Source organism: Crocuta crocuta, unplaced genomic scaffold (assembly GCF_008692635.1).
Source record: "Crocuta crocuta isolate KB4526 unplaced genomic scaffold, BGI_CrCroc_1.0 scaffold374, whole genome shotgun sequence".
In the NCBI taxonomy this organism is placed as follows: Eukaryota; Metazoa; Chordata; class Mammalia; order Carnivora; family Hyaenidae; genus Crocuta; species Crocuta crocuta.
Window position 1 is genome coordinate 987,073 of NW_027532613.1, and position 25,942 is coordinate 1,013,014.

The 25,942-nt window shown below is 45.0% G+C and overlaps 1 protein-coding gene across 4 annotated transcripts in view; it reads left to right on the forward strand.

The window, feature by feature from the left end:
- CADM1 (cell adhesion molecule 1) overlaps positions 1 to 24,924 on the forward strand; it is a 325,608-nt gene extending 300,684 nt beyond the window's left edge. Inside the window, exons 8-11 of one of the 4 annotated variants that reach the window (XM_077780499.1) lie at positions 2,744 to 2,776; positions 10,041 to 10,094; positions 21,531 to 21,662; positions 23,712 to 24,924. In XM_077780499.1, coding sequence (XP_077636625.1) covers positions 2,744 to 2,776; positions 10,041 to 10,094; positions 21,531 to 21,662; positions 23,712 to 23,830 — 338 coding nt within the window. In that variant the 3' untranslated portion in view covers positions 23,831 to 24,924. Of the gene's footprint in view, positions 1 to 2,743; positions 2,777 to 10,040; positions 10,095 to 11,593; positions 11,839 to 21,530; positions 21,663 to 23,711 lie in introns of those variants that run through there. The other 3 variants (XM_077780500.1, XM_077780502.1, XM_077780501.1) reach the window with 3 other exon arrangements.
- The last annotated feature ends 1,018 nt before the right edge of the window (positions 24,925 to 25,942 follow it).

Below are 25,942 nucleotides of genomic sequence, written 5' to 3' on the forward strand. Positions count from 1 at the left end.
CCCTGCTTCACAGAGCCGCGCTTTCAGAGCCAGGGTGTCTGTGGTTTCTGCATGAAGTCATAATGCAATTATGAAGGAGAATGAGATTCCGTGACAGTGCTTTCCTGCAGGGAGCACAAAGTCCCTTCTAAAGAATTTTTTTTTTTTTTTTCCGTTCTTTACTTGAAATCGCCTCTGTTCAGATAGTGCACCAGATGCTCTTAGAGAAATAGAATCAGCAGCTCCCCCAACACACCCTCAAACCTCGCTCGAACTCTGTGGCCGGCCCGTGTGTCTGCTCTAATCTCCTGCTCCATTGCTGATCATGACTTTGCCATTTCCAGCCGCAGTGACTGTGTGGTGTGACGTGAACATGCGTTTGCTTTTAACTGTTCTCGAAGGTGTTTCTTCCCCCTCCCGGCATTCCTTTTTCCTCCCTTTTTGGGTGCAATTGATGGATTTCCCACCCCCAGAATGGGGAAGCAAGCTGCACTGTGGACCTTTCTCCTTTATTCTCTAGTCCCCACATAGGAGCCGACGCCCAGATTCACTCAGTTTCATTTTGTGATTAAACGGACAGTGTTGGGATATAAGAAACAGTAAGTCAAGGAGTCACTCGTTAATGCTGAGAGATGATTTTTGAGGGCTCTGACCTTTAGGATTTACTCCACCTCCATTCTCTCAGTTTATACTAATTGTTCACGTGCTAAACAATAAAGCGTATGAGAAAGTGCTGCTATAAAAATAAACCAAAGTGTTTTTTGTTTTCTTTTGTTTTGCTTTTAGTTTTGGAAAGGAGCCAGTGCCTATCCTTAAAATGTATTAACCTGCATATACTTGTTTCTGTACAAATGTGCATTTGATTTTGCCCTTGAAATTGAAAACTCCTCACACTAACACTTGACTTGAATGTTTCAAGTAAGGAGATGTGTCAACTGCGTATGACAGTCTGGTATAGCGATGTTTCAACTGTGCAATTTTTGGTATTGTTTTTTTACTGCTATTTTATGCATACAGGCTTGACTTGTAAGTAAGTATTGTGTTCTTATGCGGTGTATTTTATGTCTTTCTTTCCTTCATCTATTCTTCAGAAACTCAGCTATAAGTTATATTAAGCTGCAGTGGCTTCTCAGACTGCTGGTTAATTCTGGCTCCTTAGAAGGGCTGCAAGGTTTCGATGGTATAGGGTCCCAAGGAAAGCATGCAACTGATGAGGAACACCGGTATGAATTCACGGGGCAGATTTTGCAGACCAGAAGCACGAGGCTCACATGACCAAAAAAGCCCCCCAAAAAAGTTTGGCATCCCAGTATCCCAGTGCATTTAAACATTGCCTGTGTCTCGTCTGGAAGAGTCATTTGGAGTCTCTAGAATTCCTGAAAATGATTATCAGTTTAAATAGCTGCATTATATGAGAGAGAGGGAAAAAAAACCAAAAAACAAAGGACAGGTAACTACCTGCAGCTTTAACCCAAAACGCCGCCCCAATAGAGATGACAAGCTGCTGTGACCACAGCACCGACCTTTCTGGCCAGAAGGGAATAGTGGACAGAAACATGCTGGAGAGGTATAGAGCTGAACACAGAAGCCTGACCAGATGAGTTGACTTTGGAATTCAGTTGGCCATGACAATGGTGTTTAAAAAAAAAAAAAAACTGGAAAAAGAATGTCATCATGCATTTTGTTAGATATTTATACCATTTTTCCTCTAGCCAAAAATAAAAAGGAAATTTCTTGAGCCCCTTGAGCAGTTTCCTGTGAAGAGGAGCCAGGACAGCAGGCCTGGTCTGCAGCCTAGCAGGAGGAGGAGGAAGCTCCAACAGCATCGGAAATAGAAGAAGAGAGACAGACCACACCCTCTTCGCCGGCAAGTGCGTCTGGCAGTGAAAAAGCGAAGTTGCCGTCTCCTGCCGCGGCCGCTCAGCCCAGTGAATGTGCTTCTGAACTGTGAGCACGGGGACGGCTGGGTCCTTTAATTTGTGGAATGTCACATGATCAGAAGTGGCATTGGGCAAATGGTGTGGACGTGGCCGTTTCCCTGACCGTCTTCTGCTCTTAGGTTATAACACGGCAAGCCCTGCCCAGCGAAGAATGGATCCGTGCTGGGTCGTGGCGGGGGCGTGTACCGAAACTAACCTGGAAACCTTTAATATGTTCATTCCCTTGGCCTCCCAGCTAATTGAACTTTCCCGTTGAACTCTGCTGGAATAAGACACGGGATGGAAACCTTGAGCTCATGTGTTCGTCTCCCGGCATCTGAGCCTAAGCCTCGCAAGGAACCTGAAAGTGTGATTGATTCGGTGATGCCTAATTGGCAGTCACGAAGCCGAGTGCCCGCGTGGGCTGGCTTAAAACAAAGGCAATGTTTGAATGTATGAATCCATTGTTTAGCCAGCCTTCCAACTGAGCTCTTCTGTCACGGTCCTGAGCCTTGATGCGTTAAGAGTTTGCACTGGTGTTTCTCCTCACTTTGCATGTTCCCCTGACTATTGACTAGCAAGTAGATGTGTCCTGGCAAGACCCTCAGAACCAAAGAATTGACTGTTCTCCTCACTGGCTCGCAGCTTTGAGCTGAAGGCATGTCTTAAAACAGTGCAACTCACTTCAAATGCTTTTTGCTTTTCATTTATTATTGCTTGTCACGCGATGTTCTTTGAAAGCTTGCTCATATATTATCTGTTCCATTTTTTTTCCATTTTCCCTTTTTTTGCATGCCGTTCCTCCTGTCTCCTCCCTTCCTCCAATCCTCTGTTCCCGTCTGTAGACACAGCAGCGACGACAGAGCCAGCAGTTCACGGTTGGTATCACATTACTGTTTATCTACTTTCTCAGCGCTGCTGAGAGGCAAGGCAAGCCTGGGAAAAAGAGAAATGCAGTCTTCAAGGGAAATCGTGTTTCGAGTAGACTGAGCTCATAAATATACTATAATTTTTTAAGGCTTGAAAGGATGTCGAGTCTTGTCATTTCTGTTGTGAGTTCAGCAGCCGGTGGTGGCGGTCGGAGGCGAGGCGGCCGCCTCAGTGGCTGGGACGCCGGCCACGGCCCTTGCTGATAGACCTCCAGGTGGACACCAAAATACAAGGGATTTCAAAAACAAATATTTCCCTAAAAATTGTAGCCTCTGGGTTAAAGACCCAGTTGCTTTCTTCGTTTATAGGCTAGAGTCCCAGGTAGCATTTGGAAGAGGGGTCATTCGGGTCACTTAGCAGTTGAGGCCGAAGGACAAGTGAGACAGAAGAGCCCTGTTTAAATTCACGAGGTGGCGAAGAGGGAGGTCATCGCACTTCTCTTAATTATGTTCCCAATCCTGTTTGCCTCTGCAATCCAGTGCCCGTTCGCCCTCGGTCTCTACGTGTACGTGAAAGTTTACACTAGCATTTGGCAGGATACCTCTTCCAGACCAAGAATGACACCATATGTAAATTTTAGCAGCATTACGTAGGACTTAGAAAAATCATTTGTGTGCAGGTACCTTGTAGGCAAAATACTAAAGTGTTGGTCATGTTTCTAACCAAAAAGTGATTTTAAAAAGAAAAGAAAAAAAAAAACGGCTACTGGGAAAGTCTTTTCCCAATTTCATCTCCAATTTACTAGGTTGGAATAAGTCTGTTAACTTTCCTGTGTCTCTCTAATGAGAAAATTAGAATCATGTTTCACCTGTATATGACTTTATTTCTTAACTCTAACCCTGGTGACATTGCACTTAGAGAAAGATACGTCAGTTAAAAATTGGGCAGAATTTTCATAACTGAGTTCCAGGGAATTTTTTGGTAAAGGGCCTATTTAAATCACTTTGCATGTTGTACAGTGTTGGAATGTATCATTCAAGTGACAAGGGGTGATCAGCCAACGCTTTCCATTCATGCAGCTTTTAGCTAAATATCTCTTCCTAGTGCAGACTGACTTCCTTAAGACAGACCAATGCTTGAGGACTTGTCAGTGGGAAATCTCTAAGCAAAACCTGTCCTGGGTTAGCCGTCCCTGAAGGTCAGGCCTTGATGCTTGGCACATCATCCCTGTATTTGGACTTTGAGACAAGGAATCCCAAGATAGCAGAATGAACTTAGGTACGGGGAGCTCCCAGCCCACCTCACCTGGCCCTTTCCTGTCGTTGGCACAAAGGGGAAAATTAAAGGGCCAGATACACTGGCAATCATGAGAAGTCAGTTAGGTATAAAGCTCCCACTTTCTAAGGTAATGCCCCATAGTGCTTGCTACAGCTCAGGCACTGTGCTCCATTAAGCTTGGTTATTTGTACGTTTCATCATTAATTGAGCACTTCCTGACTTTTATCGATTAGTCTCAGAGCTTGAAGGCTATTTTAATGTCGTTTAAGAGATTTTGTTCTATTCTTTTTAAGATGCTTTAAATTCTGAGCTTCTTATAATTGACTCCAGGGTCAAATGTAACCACAAGATTCCGGAATTGTGTGAGATCTTTGAAGAAATATTGATCATTTATCTCCTAAGACTCCTGAGTTCTATTTGCTAGGTCCCTTCAATAAAACCCGTTTACTTATGTGAATCTAATGGATGTAGGTCTTAGAGTCAGGTGAGGTATTCCAAGTAGGAAGTCTGTTTCCTGACCTGAAAAATGAGAAGTTAGCTTAGCAGCCAGTCTGGGTCTAGGGCACGAGTTTTGATTGGGTCTTTCTGTCTAGAAAGAAAGTGACAGTGATCTCTTTTTGTGGTATAACAGAGAGACACTTGGAATAAGACTTTATAGCATTCCTGTGGCAGGAAACAGAAGCAACCATTGCCTTATTAGTTTAAGGACAGTGTTCAAGCCAGCAATACACCAGTATGTTGTTCGCTTCTGGCAGTACGTGGGAAACAACCTAGAGCCAAGAAGTTTTGAGGAGAAAAAAGAACGCCCACACACGCACACGTGTACACACACACACACACACACACATGATTCCTTACAAGCATAAGGAGAGAAGTGACAGTCCAGGTTAGTCCCTGCAGATACATTTATAAACACATTCCCCTGACTTGTTGAAAGTCCTTACACCACCCTCACGAAGAGGTCCTACCACCATCTTGAACAGCACCCCCTCCAGCCTCCAGCAAAAAGCTGTAAATGGAAGCCACCGTAATATCTAGACTTTTACTTGGCGGAGGGGAACCCGTCTTCAGGTTAGTTGTCAGAAGTGGTAGAATACGATGGAAACTACAAAGCAGGGGACCCGATTTCCGGAGAGAAAGACCTGGAACTGATTGTAATTGAGTGCATTGTAGTTAAAACCCAACTTCTTCAGTTCAGCAACCATTTGACTTTGATTCACTTGAGAATAACCCTGAGAGTTCGCGATAGAGATCTGGACCTCGAAAAATGTCATGGTCTGAGAACTTGGCAACTTAAATGACAAGACGTATTAGGTCAGCCAGTCGTGGCCACTTTATTGGTCTACAAGTTTCCTTACTAGAGTTCTTTCTAGATTTCTCTTTTCTTTCATAAAAAGTAAAAAAAAAAAAAGATTTCTAAGAAAGCATTCCCTTCGAAGACTCATTCAAACACTTTATTCAAGCTTGTGTTGCTAGAGTATGTATGAAATAATACCAGTTGTTTATGTATGTTGACCATTTGTTCTTACCAATATCTGATTGGAATAAGCATGTATTGGAAGATTAGAAGTGCATGGGCATGATTCAAAATCAAATGGATTTTCTCCAAAAAGAAACCAAACAACAGTCAGTCATAATGTGTTTTTTAAGGATTAATTGATGGTAAAGATAAAAGAAGTGTAAGAATGGGATTTTTAGAGTAGGGTGACCGAAGGGATTTTCTTTGAATAAGGATCTTGAGCATTTGTGTTTTTGGAGCTCATCCTTCAGGCCTGGACAGGAAGAATCTTGTGTTATGTGTGCATGTTAAGCAATGCAAAAAAAAAAAAAAAAAAACCAAACAAACAAAAACAAAAAACAAAACCAAAAAATCTCAAAAACACTCTGCCAAATCCTGGTACCACATGGTCTGAAATTGATGGCAGAAATGCATGAGTGACTTAAAGCACGGACGGTGTCGTCGTTCTTATGATTATTGATGTGTGGGTGCGTGTGATGGTTTTGTTTGTTCAAATGTGGGCGCTTCTCTGTAAGTGTCTTGTGCCTTGTTCTTTCTCAGCCCTGCGTGTGCCCTCTCCCCTCCCCCACCCAGCTCCCCTGTGTGAGGCTCTGGGTGACCGCATGCCCATGGTCTGGCATAGTGCTTGTGCTTTTGCTGCACTGCGGTGAGCTGGCTTCATCCGGGTTTGAGGTTCTCTCTCTCTCTCCTCTTTGTCTCTCTCCCTCTCCCTCCTCTCTCTCTCTCTCTCCCCCTTCCCCCTCTCTGTCCCCTGTTTTATTCTTTTCTAGTCTACCTGTCCCTTCACTTTCCACCTCTTGACATATCAGAGGCTGGTGATCTCGTGAACTGATAGATCCCAAATGAGCTTTTCAGCAGCCTTTCATTCAGTGTGTAATTATGGGAAGACTCAAACCGGGAACCCCTCTGAAGTCATTTTTCACTTTCAGTTTCGGTTTCAAACTGTTTCTAGCCTGTGCTAGATACACACGCTCCTTACCCTAGTCCGCTGCCCTTAGGAAAGCACCCCCTGGATCTCCCTTCCCCTGACTTATTTCATACGTAGTGCAAGGCTTGGGGGAATCCTCAAAGCACGTGAAATTCTTACCTTACTTTCTATTCTGTTGAGTGGGAATTCTGAAGCCCATTTTAAAGAAAAATGGCCAGCAGTGCGCATTATTACAACCTCTATGTCCACCATCTCTGTGTATGTACCTCTGCACATCTCTCTGTATGAGTACGCAACAGTGGCATTCAAAGGCTGTCATTCAGTCAAGGGACTCTGCAGACATTGTATGTTCTACTCAAGAACAAAGCTAAAGAGGTTTACGAATGGCTGCAGGATCTGAAGATTGTGTTTCAGCCTTGATATGCAGTTTGGAAACAATGCTACTGTTTAACGGCGTGAACCAAATTTCTGCTAATGGGAAGAAGGGACAGACTCCACAAAAGCTGACAAAGCAGGAAGAACAGGATGACTGAGCTTTTAGATTAAAACTACCGGGGGCGTCTGAACTCTTATGGCTGGTGATGGAAGTAACAGTTTCCATAATATGGCCAAGTGATCAGATGTCTGCCGCTTAGGTAAGAAAGAGACCATCGCTTACTTTTTCATACTGGGAATGGTACTGGAGCCAGTGGGCTACGTTTTTGTGTCCTTGAGGTTTTCTTTGATCCTTCTTTGATGACGTTATTTGAAAAAAAAAAAAAGATGAAACCTTAATGAACTGAACCCACAAGCATTTAAATTTTGCTTGACGTTGACCTTGACTTTATTTAAATATCTCTAGGATTTTCTTGATGTTTCTAACGTTTGAGGTTTTCCTGCACCTGGTTAAAGATTGCCACATTCTACCACTTTTAGAAGCCAGCAATGTCTGCTGAAAAGGAGGATTAAGGAGCAAGTGCAGTGAGGGGCACTAAGGAGGCTCAGGGTACATGCAGCACCTTGTAGAACATGAAGAGGGAAAACACACGTGTCCACAGAAGAGGTCATTACAGTGCAGACATGAAATTAGCATGTGCGAATGACTCAGAAATAATCGCTCCAAAAAAAATGCCATATAGACCAAAAGTTAAACTTCTGTTTAACAGAGTTTAAAGAAATGTGCTGGCTGCATTTTAATTAGAAATGACAAGACAGGGGCTCTAATAAATGATACAGGAGTTTAAAGACAAAAACCCCAGAAGCCATTCCCTGCATATTGTTACATTGTGAAGTTTCCTTGTGAAGAATATTGTCTGCTTCACAAAATGCATCTTTGTTTCTTTAAGAAAGGAAGAAGTGTATTATTTTTAACATGAAAGAGGACTGACTGCCTAAATCAAAGCAGTTTTAGGAGGTAAATTTTGGTTGTCCTCACGTGTACACTCAGTGCTTCAGTAAACTCTTCCAATTATATTTATTCAAAAATTATCCAACTATGGCAGAGCACTATAGATTCCGAAAATACGACAGTAGTGCAAAAACAAATTTAACGCCACTAACCTAAATGGCTTCCCACTTTCGGATGTAATCCGAACAGTGGATTCCAGATGATTTGGTATTTTAAAATTTATGCCATTAAAAATGACAGTTTCATCTTTAATGAGGTGTATATCAACTGTCTGTTGCTTTTTAATGCGAAACTTTGCATATCAATGATATTCCATAAACATATTTGTCTTTATTTTTTAAAATTAGCTTTCTAATGCCCTCCCCAAGGAAGCAAGTATTCAGCAGGAAAGCTGCCTACTTGAAACATCCTTGTTTAATATGGTTTAGTGAGTGCCAAGCACGTACGTAGGAAGCTTTGATGTTCATTGGGCCACGTAGAAGTGAGGGATTAGCCTTCTGAGAACTGCAAATTCATAATTAACTACAGAGAAGTACTTTATGTTGCCCATTTATAACAATTATTCAAATAATTGTATTCATCAGTCTTTATACAATGGATAAAGCCAATTAGCAACAGGAACACTTTCAGCCAATCAGATTTCAGAAAAACGGATAGCATCCCTACTCACTTGCCTCTGTAAGTGATTGCATTACTCACTGCTTTCCCTTTTGTTGCCTAAATCCATAGTTTGAGAACCATCCGTGGACTCAAACCCTCCCATTTCTAATTGGCACCTGCCCTTGAATATTGGCACCCAACGTTCATAATGGAAGTTCTTCTTCAGGAGCTGATATGATGGCTTCCTTTCACGGCACCAGCCTAGCTATCGATATTCATTGGGCTTCTTTATAAGACAACCTACAAAATCCAAGCTTTTAGTGACCATTTCTACATGATTGTTTCTGTTACTTTGGTTGTTGGTTTTTTGTTTTTTGTTTTTTTTAAATAGCGCAATCAGTTTGACGTTGCGGGTTTCCAGAGCATCTGTTCCATGCTCTGGTTGGTAGTTCACTGAGCGTTACTCCCTACATCATTCATTCAGCAAATGCTTGCTGAGAGTATAGTCTGTGCTTGGCTCTAAGAGAAGGGAAAGGTGAAAAATAAAGACCTGCCCCTCTCCCCAAAGTCCTTGCAGTTTTATAGGTCTGCAAAGAGTCTCGCAAAATGACAAATCCCATTAGAGAAGTACTAGCCAAGTAGAGGATCTGGAGCCATCAGACAGGACTTGGAAGAGAATGTTAAGGAAGGAGCAGAGGCCACCTTGATTGTCTAACATTGGGTGGCGGTGAACATTTTACGAAAGGGGCATAAGCAAAGCATGAGGAAATGGAATCCGTCCCCTAGCTGAGCCTCCTGTTGTTTATCTACCTCCTTCTTCCCGTCCTTTAATTCAGATCAGAGCTGGCTGAGAGTCGTCACAGCTGGCCAGCGTTGGTGGTGGCTTGGTAGAGACCTTGCAGGCCCCCACCTGATTATCTCCTGACCTGACTGCTTTCTCAGCTTTGAGGGTTTTATTTTTCAGGGAAACCACTGATTTTTTTTAATTCTCCTTTTTAAGAAGTCATTTTGTGAAATCAGATTTTCTGATGAAGACATAACCTGCAATCTGTGGTTAGCAGATGCTGTACCATTTTGAAAGAAGTGATCCAAGATCGTCATAAATTGATAACGATATGTATTTGTCAGTATTGGCAAAGGATTTCAATTTATGGTAAAAATGTGAAATCAAACTTACATACATCAGTATGTAACATTTAAATATATTTGTATTTTAAGAGCTATGTCAGAACATCGACAGCTAACAATCAGGCTTTATTTTTTTCCGTTTTGCATGCTGTTCTGAATGAGTGATTTTAAACATTCATCTTCATGTGTCACGTGCTTTGAAAGTGGAGACTGAGGAATCTTTCTGCCTTGATTGTGTATCAATAACAAAATGAAACAATTAGAGAAATGTACTTCTGGATTAATGCATTCAAGCTATCCAAAAAAAAAAAAAAACAGAGCGAGCAAGAGATTTGGCTCATGTTTTTTAAGAAAATTCATCCTCAGTTCTTAAGTGTTTTGTTTATGTCCCTTGAGGAATGGAAAGAAAAACGATTTGTTTTTACTTGTAAGGCCTCACTCAGTTGCCCAATTCCGCAGAAGAGCTGGACAGTGAGGACCTCTCAGGTAAGGGCTAGTCACTAGGTAAGGCGCTGCGGTGTCCAACCTGTGGGCGCTCTGTCCACGCCTGCCAAATGCCTATTTGGTTTCCTGAGCACTTACTTAGCAATTGTGGATTTTGAGACGGAAGGCAAACAAATTCTTATGAACGCTTTCTTCCTCCCCACGCTCCTCTCTTCCCTGTGCTAGTGGCATGTCTATTTCAGATGGGAAGTGACGGCGTTAATGTTAAGGAGGTCAGGTCATCTCGGGGATCGCACTGAAACCACTCTGCATTCAGTGGCTTAAAATAATTGTTTATGTTCTAGATGTATAATGGTTCCAGAGGAATTTTTTGGAAATTCACAAAGCAGTTTCAGGATGTTGGATTATGAGAGAAGATCTTTATTTAAAAAAGAAAAAGCTCATGTTGACCATCTGCTTCTGTAGAATAGACTAGAAAAGCCACATCATAGTTATCTTAGAAGCACAGAGGGGGGCAGGGAGGAAAGGGGCAATTGTTTTGTCACACACCATGATGTAAACTAATTATCCACCTCAGACCTTTTTCACAGCACACTGAGCTCTTGCAAAAGTAGGTTTCATGCTTGATTCCAGGATTTAGGTGTTACTAATCCAGAATAAGAAGCATATCCTATAANATAAGCTGCCATGATGCTCTGGGACTTCACTGCCGACCAGCTACAGCTTCTTAAACATTTTGATCAGTCAATTCTTAATAAATCAACAAGGAAGGGCCGTTCCTCATTAGTGTGATAGAGGAACCAGGATGTAGGAGTGTGGATCCTTACTCCAGCCTTTGGAAGGGAGGGTCCATGTTTCCCCTTCCTGAAGAGATTTCACTTGAGCACCCTTGAATAGTTGGTTGTTAAGGTGGCTCCAGTCCTTGACGACAGGTTTCCCCCCATGAGAAAATAAGATAGAGCCACCTAGCCTTTCAAAATGCAGATTTATCACCTCCTGTGTGCTTCTGTGAAACGTAAAAAAAGGAGGATGCCTTTAATTTTCTATGTACCATGTCCCAGTGTGAGCTTCGCTGTTGGGTTTTTCTACAGCGAGTTTCAGGAGGCCATATTGGTTTTGTTCACTGCTGTATGCCTGTCATGTAGTAGGTGCTCGATTGATACTTGTTGGATAAATAAGTGCCAAATCCCAATGAATTCAGATAAATAACTAGGAGATTAGAAAGATAGCCAACCCATCAAGAGAGTGTTTCATTTTTGCCTCTTATTGGTAGTATATTTAGAGAAGCTGCAAAAACATTCCCCCGATTTTCAGAGCTAAGTCCTTCTCCTTGCACAGAACGTAAGGCTGGTCGTAAGCAATGCGCTTTCAGTTCATGTCCTGACCCTAAATAAAACCGCTCTCTGACACAATGGCCCTGGCGAGTGGGACTTCACAAGGACCCTAAGAAAGGACTGAGTCCTCATGGGCCTGATCCTTCTTGGCTTATTAGCCAGATGAGAGTCACTGAAATATGCAGAAGTAATTTTTCTTCTCTTTAGGAAAACTGGGACTAAATCCGCCATCTACCCAAGCATCATCAATTAAGGAAACACTCTGGGTCTCTGTCAGCTCTGCACCAAGTCAGATGCGGCCTTGCTATAGTTCTATCAATCACCCCCGAGTCCGAAGCAATAAGCCAACAACTGTATGTGCTCCTAATAATTTGGTTAAATTAGTAATTATGTGCCCCCGCCCCCTCCAGGAACACTGCACTGTTCAGGAGCCGTAAGTCATGTAGAACACTGATGATCTATCAGGCCGGGCCTGGGCTGCCTTTGCATCTGGTTTGATGAACTAATCAAAAACTGATTAGCACCTTTGTTCAAAGGGGATGCTGATTAATCAATGACTATTGATTCTGAGCTTGGCTTCCCTCGGCAGCAAAGAGACATCTGAAGGGGGAGAAAAAAAAAAAAACAACCAATAAAAATTGAGCAGCTGTCATTGTGTTTAAATTTATTAAAACAAAATACATTATTTTTTATGAAGCTGTCTTGAAATGGGTCACTGAAGGGGAGCATATTGATTGAGAAAGGATGAACTTCTCAAATTTCTGTAGCCTAGAGACTGAATTCAATTATAATACAAGACAAACAGGTTAACACCCGTCTTAAACAGTCCATCAATAAATGAGAGTAGGTGTTGTGCATTTAATGCTAAACTGTGGTAATGAATAATCTTACCATCCATCCCCTGTTCCATCTGGGTAGAAATTTCATCCTTGCCTTATTATGGATAAATGCTATATCCCGCATTTCCTTGGAAATAATGATGGTGTGTCTTCTGCCCACCTCCCCCATTCACCACTGCTACCTCAGCTAATGACAATTTCATAAGCAACATATGGTGCTCCATCCTCACCCAGCAAAGCAAGTTGCCCAGCTGATCCTCCTCTTTAATCTGCATTAAAAAATTATGCTCGTGTGTAGTTCAGTGATTTAATTATTGGCAGACCTGGGGAGCTTATCCAGACCCACTTTGAACCCTTTCGTTTACTTCTTGGGTGTTAACTTTATTGACGATGGATCCACAAGAGTTTTGAATTGTTTTATCAATTACATCTGCCGTTTCCTGGTGACAGCTGGTGGTTATTGCCACCCATGTGGAATAGAATAGCTTTAAGCATATTTATCCTTCTATTTTATTTTAAAAGTTTTAAAAAATGTCGGCACGGCCTGCCTCCTTTCAGCACTGGAAGGGCCTTTGGGGACTGTTTAGTGGAGTGCATTGGTAAATACATGGTGTGCCAGAGAATGGCCCTCTGGCCCTATCAGAGCAGTCCATCAGTCTTCTGCTTTTGAAGCAGAGGCCCCGACAAGAAATTCCAGAGCTGTCATGCTTCCCTAAAACATGATTTCAGCTCTTGCCCTGCAAATGAGAAAGTGATCTAGAAAAATCCCACATCTCCCTCACAATTGGTAGAAAGTATGGGTGGAGGGAAGACTCTAAATGGCCCTGATAATCTGTGCCAGGCATTATGGAAGACTCTAGGTGAGAGTCCCCTAAACGAATTCTGAAGGAAACATGGGCTCAAAATATAGTCTGAATTTAGGTAATGGAAGCACATAAAGGCCTTGAATCCAGATGATCGGTTCTGGGATAGGATATAGGACCATCTGGTCATTCTGAGTGTCCTCAAAGTTGGCTGAACTTGCTTGGAATGGGGGTGAAAAACTCAACAGACATAACATGGGGAGGGGGGCGATCTTTCCCTCCTTGCCCCCACCTAAGGTATGGCCCAGATTTGGCAAACAGGCTATCTCATTTCGGTGGTAGACTAGCAATAATGATATGATAAAGAAAAACCAGCTGGGCTGATTCGAGGTATGGCCCCATGAATCTAAGATTTAGTATTTAGCTTGTGTTTATACAGTTCTTTCCAGCTTAGAAAACTTCCACATATCTCACTCGCTCTTCATTCAGCACAACTGCTCGAGCCTCTCCGTCAGCCAGGCTCTGGGTGGGCAACCAGGCATGCAGTGGTGAACAAGACCACCCAGGAGCCGGAGCCGCTAGGGACCCCACAGCACAGGGCCCCTGATCTTTCAGCTCCCTCCCAGTGGGGCAGCCAGGCTCAAAGCACAAGATGGTGGTGAACAGTGACACGTGCTGTGGGTACCCTGGAAGTGAGTTACTGGGGCTAGGAAGAGATGGAGGCTAGCTCAGAACACAAGCTCACCACAGAAGGCCATTGAGACAGAGAGAGTGAGCCAGCCATGGGAGGGTTTTCAGGAGAATCCTAGGAGAATTGTTAAGGAAGGTTTGTTTGTCTCAGTTGGTAAAGGAGGAAGACAAGAGCTCCCGAGGTTAAGTGATTTACTCAAGAGACAGGGTCAGAATTTGAACAAATAGGTCTTCTGGCCTCTGCAGGAAATGGAGACTTTGGTTTTAGAACAGTTCTCCTTCCCCTGTGAAATCCACCCTTCCCTTGCAGGCATCTTCTTGACAATGCTTGGACCCCTCTTGGACCCCTTTCAGTTTAATGCAAGGGTCCAGGGAATGAGGAGGGAAAAGTCGGACTCTCTGGAGCCCCTCAGGGGTAGAACCATATGCTGAGTGACCTGGAAAGATCTCTTCCAGCATCAAGTCATGTCCTTTGTCCTTCAAAGAAGTCCTTAACTCAGATGATTTGGGTGCCCGTTGTCCCACTGAGTGTCCAAAATTATGGGATCAGTTTCCCACTGAGATGATGATCTAGGCCATAGGGAAGTTTTGGGACACGAAGGTTAAAACATGTAGAGTTCCTTAATATTAAAATTCTCTTTAATATAAGGCAGTAGACTAAAGTCATATTGGGTCCATGGCACCTTGTCCATGGCTTTCCCACAATGTGAATTTGAAGGTCATCAGATTGCTGATCTTCCCATAATCCAACATGCTACTGTTTCCCTCATGGGGAGGAAGGAGGCCACCAAATAGAAACATTCCTCAAACTAGCAGGTCGCCAGCTTACAACACGAAATGTGAATTCCAGTTCTACAGGTTGGACACTGCTTTGGGGTGACTTCACCATATTCATTAACCCATCCTCCTCACACCCCCCAAATGCCTGAGATCCACAGAGGCATCTTTCTCCCGAGAGAGATTCTAGTGGGAAATGTATGTTTGGAAATACTTTATGACTGTCCTCTTTATTGGATGTATACTCTCATAAGGAAAACTCTGGTTTCATTCTCTGTGCCTTCCCGTTGCTTAAAATGGAAAAGGCACTCATACTTTTAAGTCTTTATCATGAGATGAGCCGGGCGGACTCCTGAGAGTGCCTCTTGGTCTCTGGGGACACTGAATGTTTGGGGAGGATCCCCTCCTGTTCGTTAAGGCATTTCTAGTGTTGGGTAAATTAACGAAATCAAGTTACTTGAGATAGGAAAAATACCGACCTAAAAAATACTTGTTCTCCTATTTAGCTGACAATAAATATTTAAAATCCTCATACTCAGATAGTACACCTGAATCATGACCTGACTCAGGTAGCCTTCAGCCTTGACCACACAGGGCAGCGAGGCCATCAGTCACACTGTGCACCATTCTGCAAAAATGGAAGAAGGCTTGGTCAACTCAGCAAATGTTTATGGAGCATCTTACCATTTGAGAGCAGTGCTGAGTGTATGGACAGCCCTTCCCCCAAAGCCTTGATAAGTATTCGCCTTGAGTCAGTAGTAAGTACTAAAAGAACTGTGATAATGCTCTCCTTGGGCTTTAATATAGTGGATTTAAATCTGACAGACACTCGCTGAGTACCTATGATATGCCAAGCCCTGGCCCAGAGAGGCACTTTCATATTCGGCAATACACCGGCCTCTCAGAACGGCCCCGTGAAGTGTCTGGTTGTGCTCCTTGGCTCAGAGTGGCTGATCGACCTGTCTGAAATCACAGAGACAAGTAACGGAGCCCCACTTGTACCCCAGACCCGAAAGCGGGTCCAGCACACTCTCTAGTGGGCTGTGCAGGAGATGAGATCCTCACTCTTCTGCGTCTCCTGCTTGGGTCTGTTCCCGGAGGATCATCTAGGCAGTGACAACCTAGGAGAGCCTGAGTCCAGATCACTGGGTAGTCACGATGTACAGCCAAAGCCCAGAAGCAGTACTTCTAACTTACATGAATGCATACTGAGCTTTGGGTGACGGGAGGACGCAGACCACAATTTTCCTTTAAGTAGCTTCACACGGTTCCTCTGAAATGTTAGCATAACTGGCGTTACAGTGCTAGAATTAAATGCTGGTGAAGGGAAGTACTGGCTGCCTGGGATGCTATATGGGATCTTCTCGATTTTCTTGCTTTACATTTATTTCTTCCCTTCTGCTTTCCAAGAAGACCGAAAAGAAAGGTTATGTTGCATAGAGGCTAGTGTGCTCCAATATATATTAACATCTTAATGGGAAAGCTGTGCATGTACTGTATACATTTACTACTCTCTGACAAGAGGGAATTAAATGTCAGAAGGATTTGTAGCATCTATAATTGAATTGGTGCTGAGGAAAGCAAATCTTAAGGAAGAATAACATATTAGGATTAGCAAATAATGTGGCATTTTGTCAGCGCATGCCATTCAGTTTGTTCCCCTTCAGTAATAAAGTTGTGCTCTTTCAAATGCACGCTTATATTTGTTGCCATGAAGAGAGCTACAGTAGGTGATGGGATTGAGCGGCTCCATTTTGTCAGAAGGCACCAGGGTTTGGCTGCCTTTGCTTTGGTTTTGTCTTTGAGGTCAGATTTTGGTTTTGCCGTAGATGTGGAAAATCCGCCATCAGGCTTTTTTTTGTTTTCTTTTTGTTTTTGTTTTTCTTCTTTCTTCCTAGCAGGAAGTAGCTAAGTAGCACATGCCATGGTGCTCATGAAGAGGCCTCTGACGGAGACTAATCTAATCCCTAGGGTCCCAGGAAGCTGGAGGCGGCATTTCCATTATAAATACGATTCAAAGAGTTTTTACTTAAACTGACTTGTCCGGGAAGACCTCAGCCCAGGAAAAAGTCTCTAACTCAATCACATAACGGAACTGTTGCAAAAAGTCAAGATTCCTAACTTTTTTTCCCAGTCATTGTTTAGATAGGGAAACGGGAGTTCGAACATAGGAATTATCCAGTAGAAGTAGGAAGATCAGCATCATCAGAACCTCCTCCGTATTTTAAATATTAGTTTTTAAGGTGAGACCTAAGGTAGTGTGTAACCTATGGGCACAAATAAATCCATGCATTGAGGAGGAGGAGTCCATTCTCCCCAAGATGTTAAATGTGCCAGCCAGCCGGAGCCAGGGACGGTACGAAATGTGAAGGTCACGCCAACATCCTGTGGCCGTCCCCTGCCATAGGTCCTGTGTGTTACGTTTTAACTGGATCGGACTTCAGCTCCTCAGAGGTAGGAAGCTTGGTGTCTTCCTGTCGCTGCTGCTGCAACGAGCATTCTGCTCAGTGACGACCTCTCTGTTAGAGCCCGTGTTTGCCAGGAGCTTGTTTAGGACGTACTGGCCATTCCCTGGCTGCCCGTGAATCCGGAGCCTTCTAGACTTATCACGGATCCACGATGAAGGCATTCGTTCTGCAGCTTCTGTGAGGCGTCCCATGCCAGGTGGCGAAGTAGCCATCGAAACCGAGCCGTGTCACAGAGCCCTGTTTTAGCACAGGCGGCGTGATGCCGGAGCGCTGCGTTAAGGACGGCTCTGGCAAATACTTTAAGGAAGGAAAGCAAGTGGAGAAAAAGGAGTCCCCTGGAGGGTGGGGGGTGGGGGGCACTGAAGTTCCTCGCTGGCAGTCACTTTTCTCGGCAGCCCCTCGGGAACCGCTGCCTTTCAAGCCGCCCCCTTCATGTTGCCCATGAGGAATGGAGTGGGCCAGGTCACCTGGCCCAAGGTAAAGAAAACCGAGCGCTAAAAAAGAAAGAAAACCGAGTGCTTTGGGGCATCACTCTTGGGACTTTCTTTGAAATGTTTTTGTCCTCGCGTTTCTAAGATGCTAATGCGAGCCCAGGGTGGCCGTCGCTATGACCCAAGCAGTAGTGGCCAACTTAACATTCTGCAAGCGACTTGTAAACTCTCACCTGGAGCCAAGTCACTCCAGCTTTTTGCCAAAAGAAAAGCCAACTCACGAATACTAAACAGCTCATGATTGATCTGTCCTTAAAGAGACTCATGTCACACTTAGAGCCATAGACGGGGCTGCAGGAGGGGACAGTACAGGCAGGAAAGAGTGAGCCCGCATGACCTCTTCTCAGCCCCGCGTTGACAAAGCGTACCTAAAATCCAGAGCTACGGGACGACTCGGCCTAAGTTACTTGACCTCATACGTGAAAGGACTGGGGTGACCTTCGTCCCCCAAACACCCTCAGTTCAGGGCTGGAATAACCTTGATGCCTGCAGCATACAGCAGGCAGGAGCATGGCTTCTCCTGCAGGATGGTGTGGACAAGGCTTAGTCCCGGAGATACGAGCGCTCTTAGTGGCACCTGTTGCTTCATTTCTTAAAAGAACAGGAAAGCATTACTTTCTAAACCCAAGACATGTCCGTTCGCCTGAGGACTGGGCATGTTTATAAGAGCTTTCCACACCCACGTTTCCTTTCCAGTGTGGGAGCTGGAGGCGGCTGTGGTGTCTGGCTCTTTAGTTTCCTTCTCTGTCTGATTCAGAAAAGGAACCACAAATCTGGAGATGCCGCCTCCCCCCTAAGAAAGCTCATAGAACCAGAGTGAAAAGATCTGCACCAAGAGGAGCAGGGTCTTTGGATGATGGTGACAGATAGTTTCCCAAGTGTGCCACTGGGAAGTCGTTTCTCAAGCACTAGCCAGAGCTCTTCCTTCGGGGGCAGGACAGGAAAGGCCGGGCGGCCGGCGGACTTTGTCAGAGCCATGATCCTGTTGGTGGCTGATACTCCCTGTCTGCTCCAGACATCCCCTCCCCCTCCATTTGCCCGCTGCCTCTCTGTGTAACATCTTGTGCCCTTGCTCCTGGCCTTGAGTGAGGCACCGGCACACAGGTGTGGGCAGTCCGGCCCTGGTAGAAGGTAACCAGCCTTCCCCCTCTTCCCCCACCACCTCGGGCCAATCGACAGCACTATGAAAACCCTCCCTCCCACCCCACACACTGAAANGGAGGGAAAGGGCTCCGCTCTTTATGGAGGACGCCTAGTCATGACAAGTGCCGGTGAAGCCGGGGTGGGGTGGGGTGGGGTTGAAAGAGGCGGTGAGGAGCTCACAAACCTCAATATTCCCTGTAAATTAAACATCAGTTACCTTCTGTGTCCGTCTGCAGTAATTGAAGGCAGGAAAAATGTCTTGGTGATTAACTGGTGGTAGTAAACTTCCTTATCAAGTGAGTATCGGGAGATAGCTGGAGAAATTACCTTTATAAATAAGTATCGGTAAAATATGTATGTCCTTGAGGGTAGGCAAAATCGCCAAAACACAGGTACCAAATGTGGGCAAAGTGCAGGGAGGAAAAGGCAGCCCCGAGCGCATTTAGCTCTAAGTTCGTGGGCAGCAAAGACCAAATGAAATTAATCCCACAGATACCTCCCGTGAGGTTTTTTTGTTTTTCTCCATCACAGAGCTTCTCTCCCTGTCTCTCTGGCTTCTAGAATGTTCCTGTGCCTAGGGCCGGAGGAGGCGGTCTTTTAACAGTGGACATGAGAGTGCCTTCTCCTAAATGGGTTATTTATGTCTGTGCCCGGTACAGTTTCTCGAAGTTTCCCTCCACTCTCAGTCTCCCCAGGACAGGGCCTCTCTTTACCTCTTAACCCCTAACTCTCCCCTCTCCTCGATAGCTACTATCCTTTGTTTTCCTCACCCAATTCTAAGGCCTGTGGAATTAGTTGAAAGACCCTTTATTCTTCAATAGGTGTGAAGCTCACGGCAAATGGAGGTCCGTTCATTTTCGCTCACATGATCCCCCATTTTGACAGCTCACTAAGGAAAACACAACTCCCGACTCTCATCTTCCCATCAGCGATTCTGAGTCTGTGCAGGTGGGCGAGAGGGTCTCTGGGGTGTGAAGCGCTGTATCCCCCCAGCAGGTACCCTGTGTCGAGGGGCATCTCAGGTGGGGAGCGCTCCCCTTCGACAAGCTCTGTGTGTCTCTAAATTAAGAGAAAAAGTTTCCGTGGCCAAGTTCTGCCTCATTGAAATGACTTTCAAGACACAGAGGCTGTTGCATCCACAGTAGGCAACACTTTTGGCCGAGGAGGGCAATTCCTCTCCACCACGTTTCAAGTCGAGCTTATTAGACAGGTTGCTGGAGGGGCTCGCACATCACGGAACGGGCTAATTGGCTGTAGTGCACTCTGCCTCCAACCCATCTCCCTTCTCCAATTAAACTCCCATCATCCTGTTGTCCTGGGCGACCTGCTGCTGCCGCCTCTGATTTGGCATTTCTGTTTGGGCTGGGTTTTGGGGGGTTTTTTGTAGTCCTTCGGAAGGTAACTTAATGGAACACTTTAAATAGTTCATTTTTTTAAAATTTAAACTCTTTTAATTAAAGCATTTCTCGTGGAACCCTCAGTCACGAGTCCTTTCCCCACATCCTTCAGTACTTAATCTCAGAGCAGAATTGGAAATATCGATAGAAAGTGTAAATCATGCCCTCCTGCTGAAAGCGTTGTATCAGGTTTCGGCTCAAAAGAGCACCATTACCTTTAGCTGTCACGGATCTGTACACTTGATCGATAAACTTCAAATATTATTAGAGGTGGAGGCTTCAGAGATTTGCTCTGTTCTTTGGAGAGAGACAGAGATAAATCTTTCTTAAAAATTGACTTGAATTTGCACTCTCCGTCTTCCTGGTGAAATGCATTTCTCTCGGGCGTCCGGCAGCTGCAAGGGGGACAGATTTATAGGCCATGTGCTTCTTGTACTGAAAGATTTAAATGGTAAATCCTTCACATATGACTTCACAAATCATGTAAAGTTAAAAGATTTTTACCGTTTCTGTTGCTGCTGTGCTTAAATTGTAAGGTACAGCCAGTAAATCATTTTAATGGAGGTGTCGTACTCGACTCAATAAAAAAAAAGACAATGGTTTAGCTTCCACTCCAAAATGTTAATGTATTAATCAACGGGAGAATAATTGTTTTTTACTACATTTATAAATCTCGGGTGCCATTAGGGTTTCAGCAAGGGGTGATGTAGCCACATTCCTAAATTAAAATTGTTTACACTGCCATACATCCATTCCGCATCGCCATAGCTCATTCTGGGTTCATTTCGGAGTTGTTCCCCAGCCAAACATGTCGTTCTCAGTCGCAAGAAGGCATCCTGAGGGAGTGATGCTTATAAAGGAAAATTAATTGCATCGTGAAGTGTTAAATAAATAAAATAAAACCCGTCTGTGGCAATGGACAATTATTCCTGGCTGTCTTTTTTTGAAATAGGATTTTAGGTTTTAGATTGAGGCTTACCCCCTCATACATCCTAAATATAGCAAGCCTGTCACTTGTCTTTAGTCTTACGAGCCTGGTTTTATCTCCAGGCAGCTGTGGCTTCAGAGCCGCGCGTGGCCTGGGCCCAGCAGGGAGCAAGTCACTGGGCAGCTGCGGAAAGCTACCCCAGCCTCCCCTCAGCAGCTCCTGTTGCAGCCCGAAGGTGCCCTTCCGATCACCCACAAATAGCGAGGTCACCTCCTTACTAGGATCTGCAGCCGGACACAGAGAGAGCGAGTGCTGAGACCAGGCCGGAACTTGGACAGCCTTTTGCTTCTCTCCCCGGCCCCTAAGTGTGTTCCACGCGCATTAGCGCTGCTCTGCCGCTTACAGTGACATTGCCCTGTGGGGAGCACAGATCAGTTTGGCACCGGACAGGCCAGTCTGTTCCCTTGGTGTGACTTGGTCCAGCTGGATGGTCTCTCTGCCTCCTCCAGTGTAGGGGCCGGTGACCTCTTACCTGGAGGCAGCACGGCCAGGGCTGCTGGTGTCTTGTAATGAGCTCTACATCCCTCTTCCTTTTCTGATTCCGGCAGATTCGCGAGCGGGCGAAGAAGGCGCCATCAGAGCGGTGGATCATGCCGTGATCGGCGGGGTCGTGGCCGTGGTGGTGTTCGCCATGCTGTGCTTGCTTATCATTCTGGGGCGCTACTTTGCCAGACATAAAGGTAAGCAAGGTGCTTTGGCAGGCAGGAGGCCTCCCGTCACCGCAGCCCCTGCCTCTGGGGACTCGACAAGGTTTTCCTTGATAGGCAGTTTGGATGATGTGGCCACGTTGCCTCTTCGATTCCTGAAACTAAGAGAGAGAGGAAAAAAGAAAGGAGAAAAAAAAAAAAAAACAGAAATCTTAGCAGCTGCTGATTAGGACTCTGAGAGTTGATGAGTGGCACGTCTTGATTTGGATTTTCTCTAAAAGCTTTCTAGATTTGTTATTCTGCAATCCGTAATTGGGGCTAGAGCAAAAATTGTAAAATAGGGGCTGGCGGGCCAGGTGTGGTGTGAACCCCCAAATGACAAACGCACAAAGAACGGGCCCATAACCTTCTGCTTTCTGGGCAGCAGGTGGACGGGACTCTGCACCCCCCTGGCCCCAGACTTAGGGTAAGCTGGTCACAGCGGCTAGAATCCTTCCTTGGTTAGATGTGCCTTAAAAGCCACATAAATATGTATTTTTTTAAATTACCGGTGCAATTGATTTAAATTGCCATTAATCATCACACTTATCAACTGTGCAGCCTGGATGGGCAATCATCTCTTCCAACGCTCCTCCTCTGTGCCCCATGCTGCTCCGACCCTCTTCCCCGCGCTTGGTAATTTATTCTTCCCTTTCTCTGTCGGCCCTTGTCTTCCTCTGTTGTTTTTCTCAAGCGCTGTGCAGTGAGTGTGCGGGGCTTCCCTATAGCATCAGCTCCAGGCGCTTGCATAGTGAGCACAGGATTGGGGTTTGGGGAAGATTCCTTGAGCACCGCAGTGGAGGTCCACGGTGCTTGAAACCACCTCTGGGACCCACAACGCCCATCTCCAGCATAAACCATCTGGGGACCCCGGGCGCTGTGCATACTTCGGCCCATGCCCAGGAGGCAGCCCGCTGGGCCGAGAACACCCAGCCTCTTGGTGTTGAGCTTGGTAGAGCCAGGAGGGTAAGGCCAGAGAGTGGGGCCGAGTCTGCTCAGCAGCTGTGGAGAACGAGGTGGGGAAGGGCAGCCCGTGCGGAGGAAGGAAGGCTCTAGGGGGGAACGTCTGACCGCCCTCCTGCTCACAGTCGTCACTCACGAAAACCTGAAAGTACAACAAAACGAATCAGCCATTTGTTTTTTCCTTTAAGAATCTTGGGGGCCATATAACGGGAGGAAGGGCCGTGTTTGGTTCTGGTAGGCAGCATAAGCTCCACCTAGACGTCACGCTGAGCTGCAGTTCTTGTCTCTCTCCATTAGCTTTCTCCAAAAGGGTGGGGACCTGCCGATGAGAGTGTCTCCAACTTGGGAACGTTCTATGTGTTGTCATTATAAAGTGGCCGTGCCAATTAGCGAATCCATGAATCCGGGTCCAGGCTAGAGTCACACCACCGGCGGGAATCACTTGTCCCTCGAGACAGTCCCCGGGCCTCGAGCACACCTGCTGTTGTAATATCAAGTGATCTGTGGATCTGGACCCCTCGCTCCGAGGTGGGGGTGGGGGCAGGAGCCGGTCAGACATGCCTGTACACGGCCCGGCGCGGCCTCCCTGACGGACGGGCAGCCGTGACTCGGGCAGCCCGGAGACGGGGGCGCAAACAAACGATTTGAGACGACAGTAGAACATCGTCAGGGCCCTCATTCATTAATTGGCTAATTGCTCTTCCTTGCTTTGGTCTTTAACCATGTGCGTGCACATTGCCGGTCACTGGTCCTGGCCTTCACTGTTTATGCTAGTCAGCGGCTCTCTGCATTTCTAGCTCCCACTCACGTCTTCTTCTGCTGACATTCTCTGGTCATAATCACTGCTCTAATGTCTCATTTGCTGAATTATATCGCAGCGGCTCAGTTGGAGTGGTGCCTTTGGAACCCCCGGATCCCCATTTGTCTCATCCACCTCGCTCTCTTCTTCCAATTGTTTCTTCCCTCTGCTGCCTGCACACCACTTCGGCTGATGATGGCCATAAAGCAAGTTGCCATCTCTGTACCACTTTACACAGAGGCCATCAGACAGTCACGGTGCTTTACCCCTTCATCTTTCAGGTACATACTTCACTCATGAAGCCAAAGGAGCCGATGACGCAGCAGACGCAGACACAGCTATAATCAATGCTGAAGGAGGACAGAACAACTCTGAAGAAAAGAAAGAGTACTTCATCTAGATCAGCCTTTTTGTTTCCATGAGGTGTCCAACTGGCCCTATTTAGATGATAAAGAGACAGTGATATCGGAACGTGCCAGGAATTCGTGTGTTTTTTTACGAATGGGTGGAAAGGTGCGAGACTGGGAAGGCTTGGGATTTGCTGTGTAAAAAAGAAAAAAAAAAAACGATGTTCTTTGAAAGTACACTCTGCTGTTTGACACCTCTTTTTTTGTTGTTGATTGGTTGGTTTCTTTTTTAATTTTTATTTCTTCTACCAAGTCAAACTTGGATGCTTGGATTTCGTTTGGGTAGACTGCAGAAAATTTTGTGCCTTGTTTTTTTGTTTGTTCGTCGTGTTCCTTTTTTTAATTTTTTTTTCCTGCGGTTTCTTTTTTTTTTCCCCCCTTTGTGTGCATTTATTTTACCCAAAAAATTGGGGATTTCTTTTTTTTTTTGGCCCCAAATCTCCCATTTTGGAATTTGCCTGCTGGGATTCCTTAGAATCTTGTTTCCCCTTATTTCGTTGTTTTTTTCCTTTCCTTTTTTGGTTTATTTTCTGAAGTAACGGCTTTCTGTTCAAGATTCAGTTTCACGAAAGGAGAACCAGCACAGTTTAGATTTCATAGTTCAGAATTTAGTGTGTCCATAATGCATTCTTACTCTGTTGTCGTAAAGATTTGGGTGAACAAACAATGAGGACTCTTTGCTGCTACCCATGTTTCAAATACGTAGAGCAGTGAAGACTAGAAACATAGACTGTGATTCAGAAAATGTTCTGTTTGCTGTGGAACTACATTACTGTACAGGGTTACCTGCAAGTGAGGTGTGTCACAATGAGATCGAATCTGTCTTTAATTCTGTATCTGTAGACGGCTCAGCATAGAGACCCCGCACCGTCCGGAAAGGTTTGGGGCGGAAGGGGGCTCCTCCTTTATCAATGCCCTAAACAGACCTGGCAGGTGAGGTCTGTTCCTTTTATAGAAATGGACAAATTTGAGTTGCCACAGGAGGGGAAGGGGGGGAGCGATAGTCCTGCTCTGGTTATTTCTGTTCCAGACGATTCCATCCACCTTTCCCAATCGGCCATACTTCTCACCAATTTGTAGGGAAAAAGCAAGTCCGCGTGGTGTGTGAATGACTGGATGGGACAGGGTTTGGTTTTTGTTGTTGTTGTTGTTTTTGATTTTTTTTCCTTTGTGCTTAGTTAGAAAGGCAGTAGGATGTGGCCCGCATGTACTGTATATTACAGATATTTGTCATGCTGGGATTTCCAACTCGAATCCATGTGAAACTTTCATTCCTTCAGATTTGGCTTGACAAAGGCAGGAGGTACAGAAGGGCCGGTATTATTCTCACACTGGTCTGCTGTCGATCTAGTTCTCGAAAGGTCAGAGCAGAGGTGGAAAAACAGCATGTAGGGATTTTCAGTTACTTAATCAAAACTCAAATGTGAGTGTTTTTATCTTTTTACCTTTCATACACTAGCCTTGGCCTCTTTCCTCAGCCTTAAGAACCATCTGCCAAAAAATTACTGGTCTTCGCATGATGGCAGCCATAGTGCTTAGCTACTAAAATAAGTTACCTTGAACATATCTTAGATGGGGAGCCTTGGGAAAAGGTAGAGGAGTCAAGTTGCCATTTACATTTTTTTTAAAGAAATGTGGGGATTTTCACTGAAACGTCTAGGAAATCTAGAAGTAGTCCCAAAGGACACAAACTAAACTCTTACCATATGTGTTGGTAAGGCTCCAGACTCCAGAAAACAGTCCTTATGTANGAAAGGTGCATTTTTACTATTGTTACATTATGTGGAAAAACTTAACGCTGATTTATTTAAGGGGGAAAAAAGTATCAACTCTTTGTTATTTGAGAGTGTGTTTATTTTTCTTGTCTTTATTTTTAACCTTTGATAGAACCATTGCAATATGGGGGCCTTTTGGGAACGGACTGGTATGTAAAAGAAAATTCATATCTGAGCAGCATTTTGTTTCCCTCCCCCCCCCACCATCCCTAGGCACTTAACCAAGACAAAAAGCCACAACGAACATCCCTTTTTCAACGAATTTTATAACCGTGCAGCTCTATTCCGAGCCCTTTAGTGCCCATTCTGACCATAGTGTAACTGCATCAA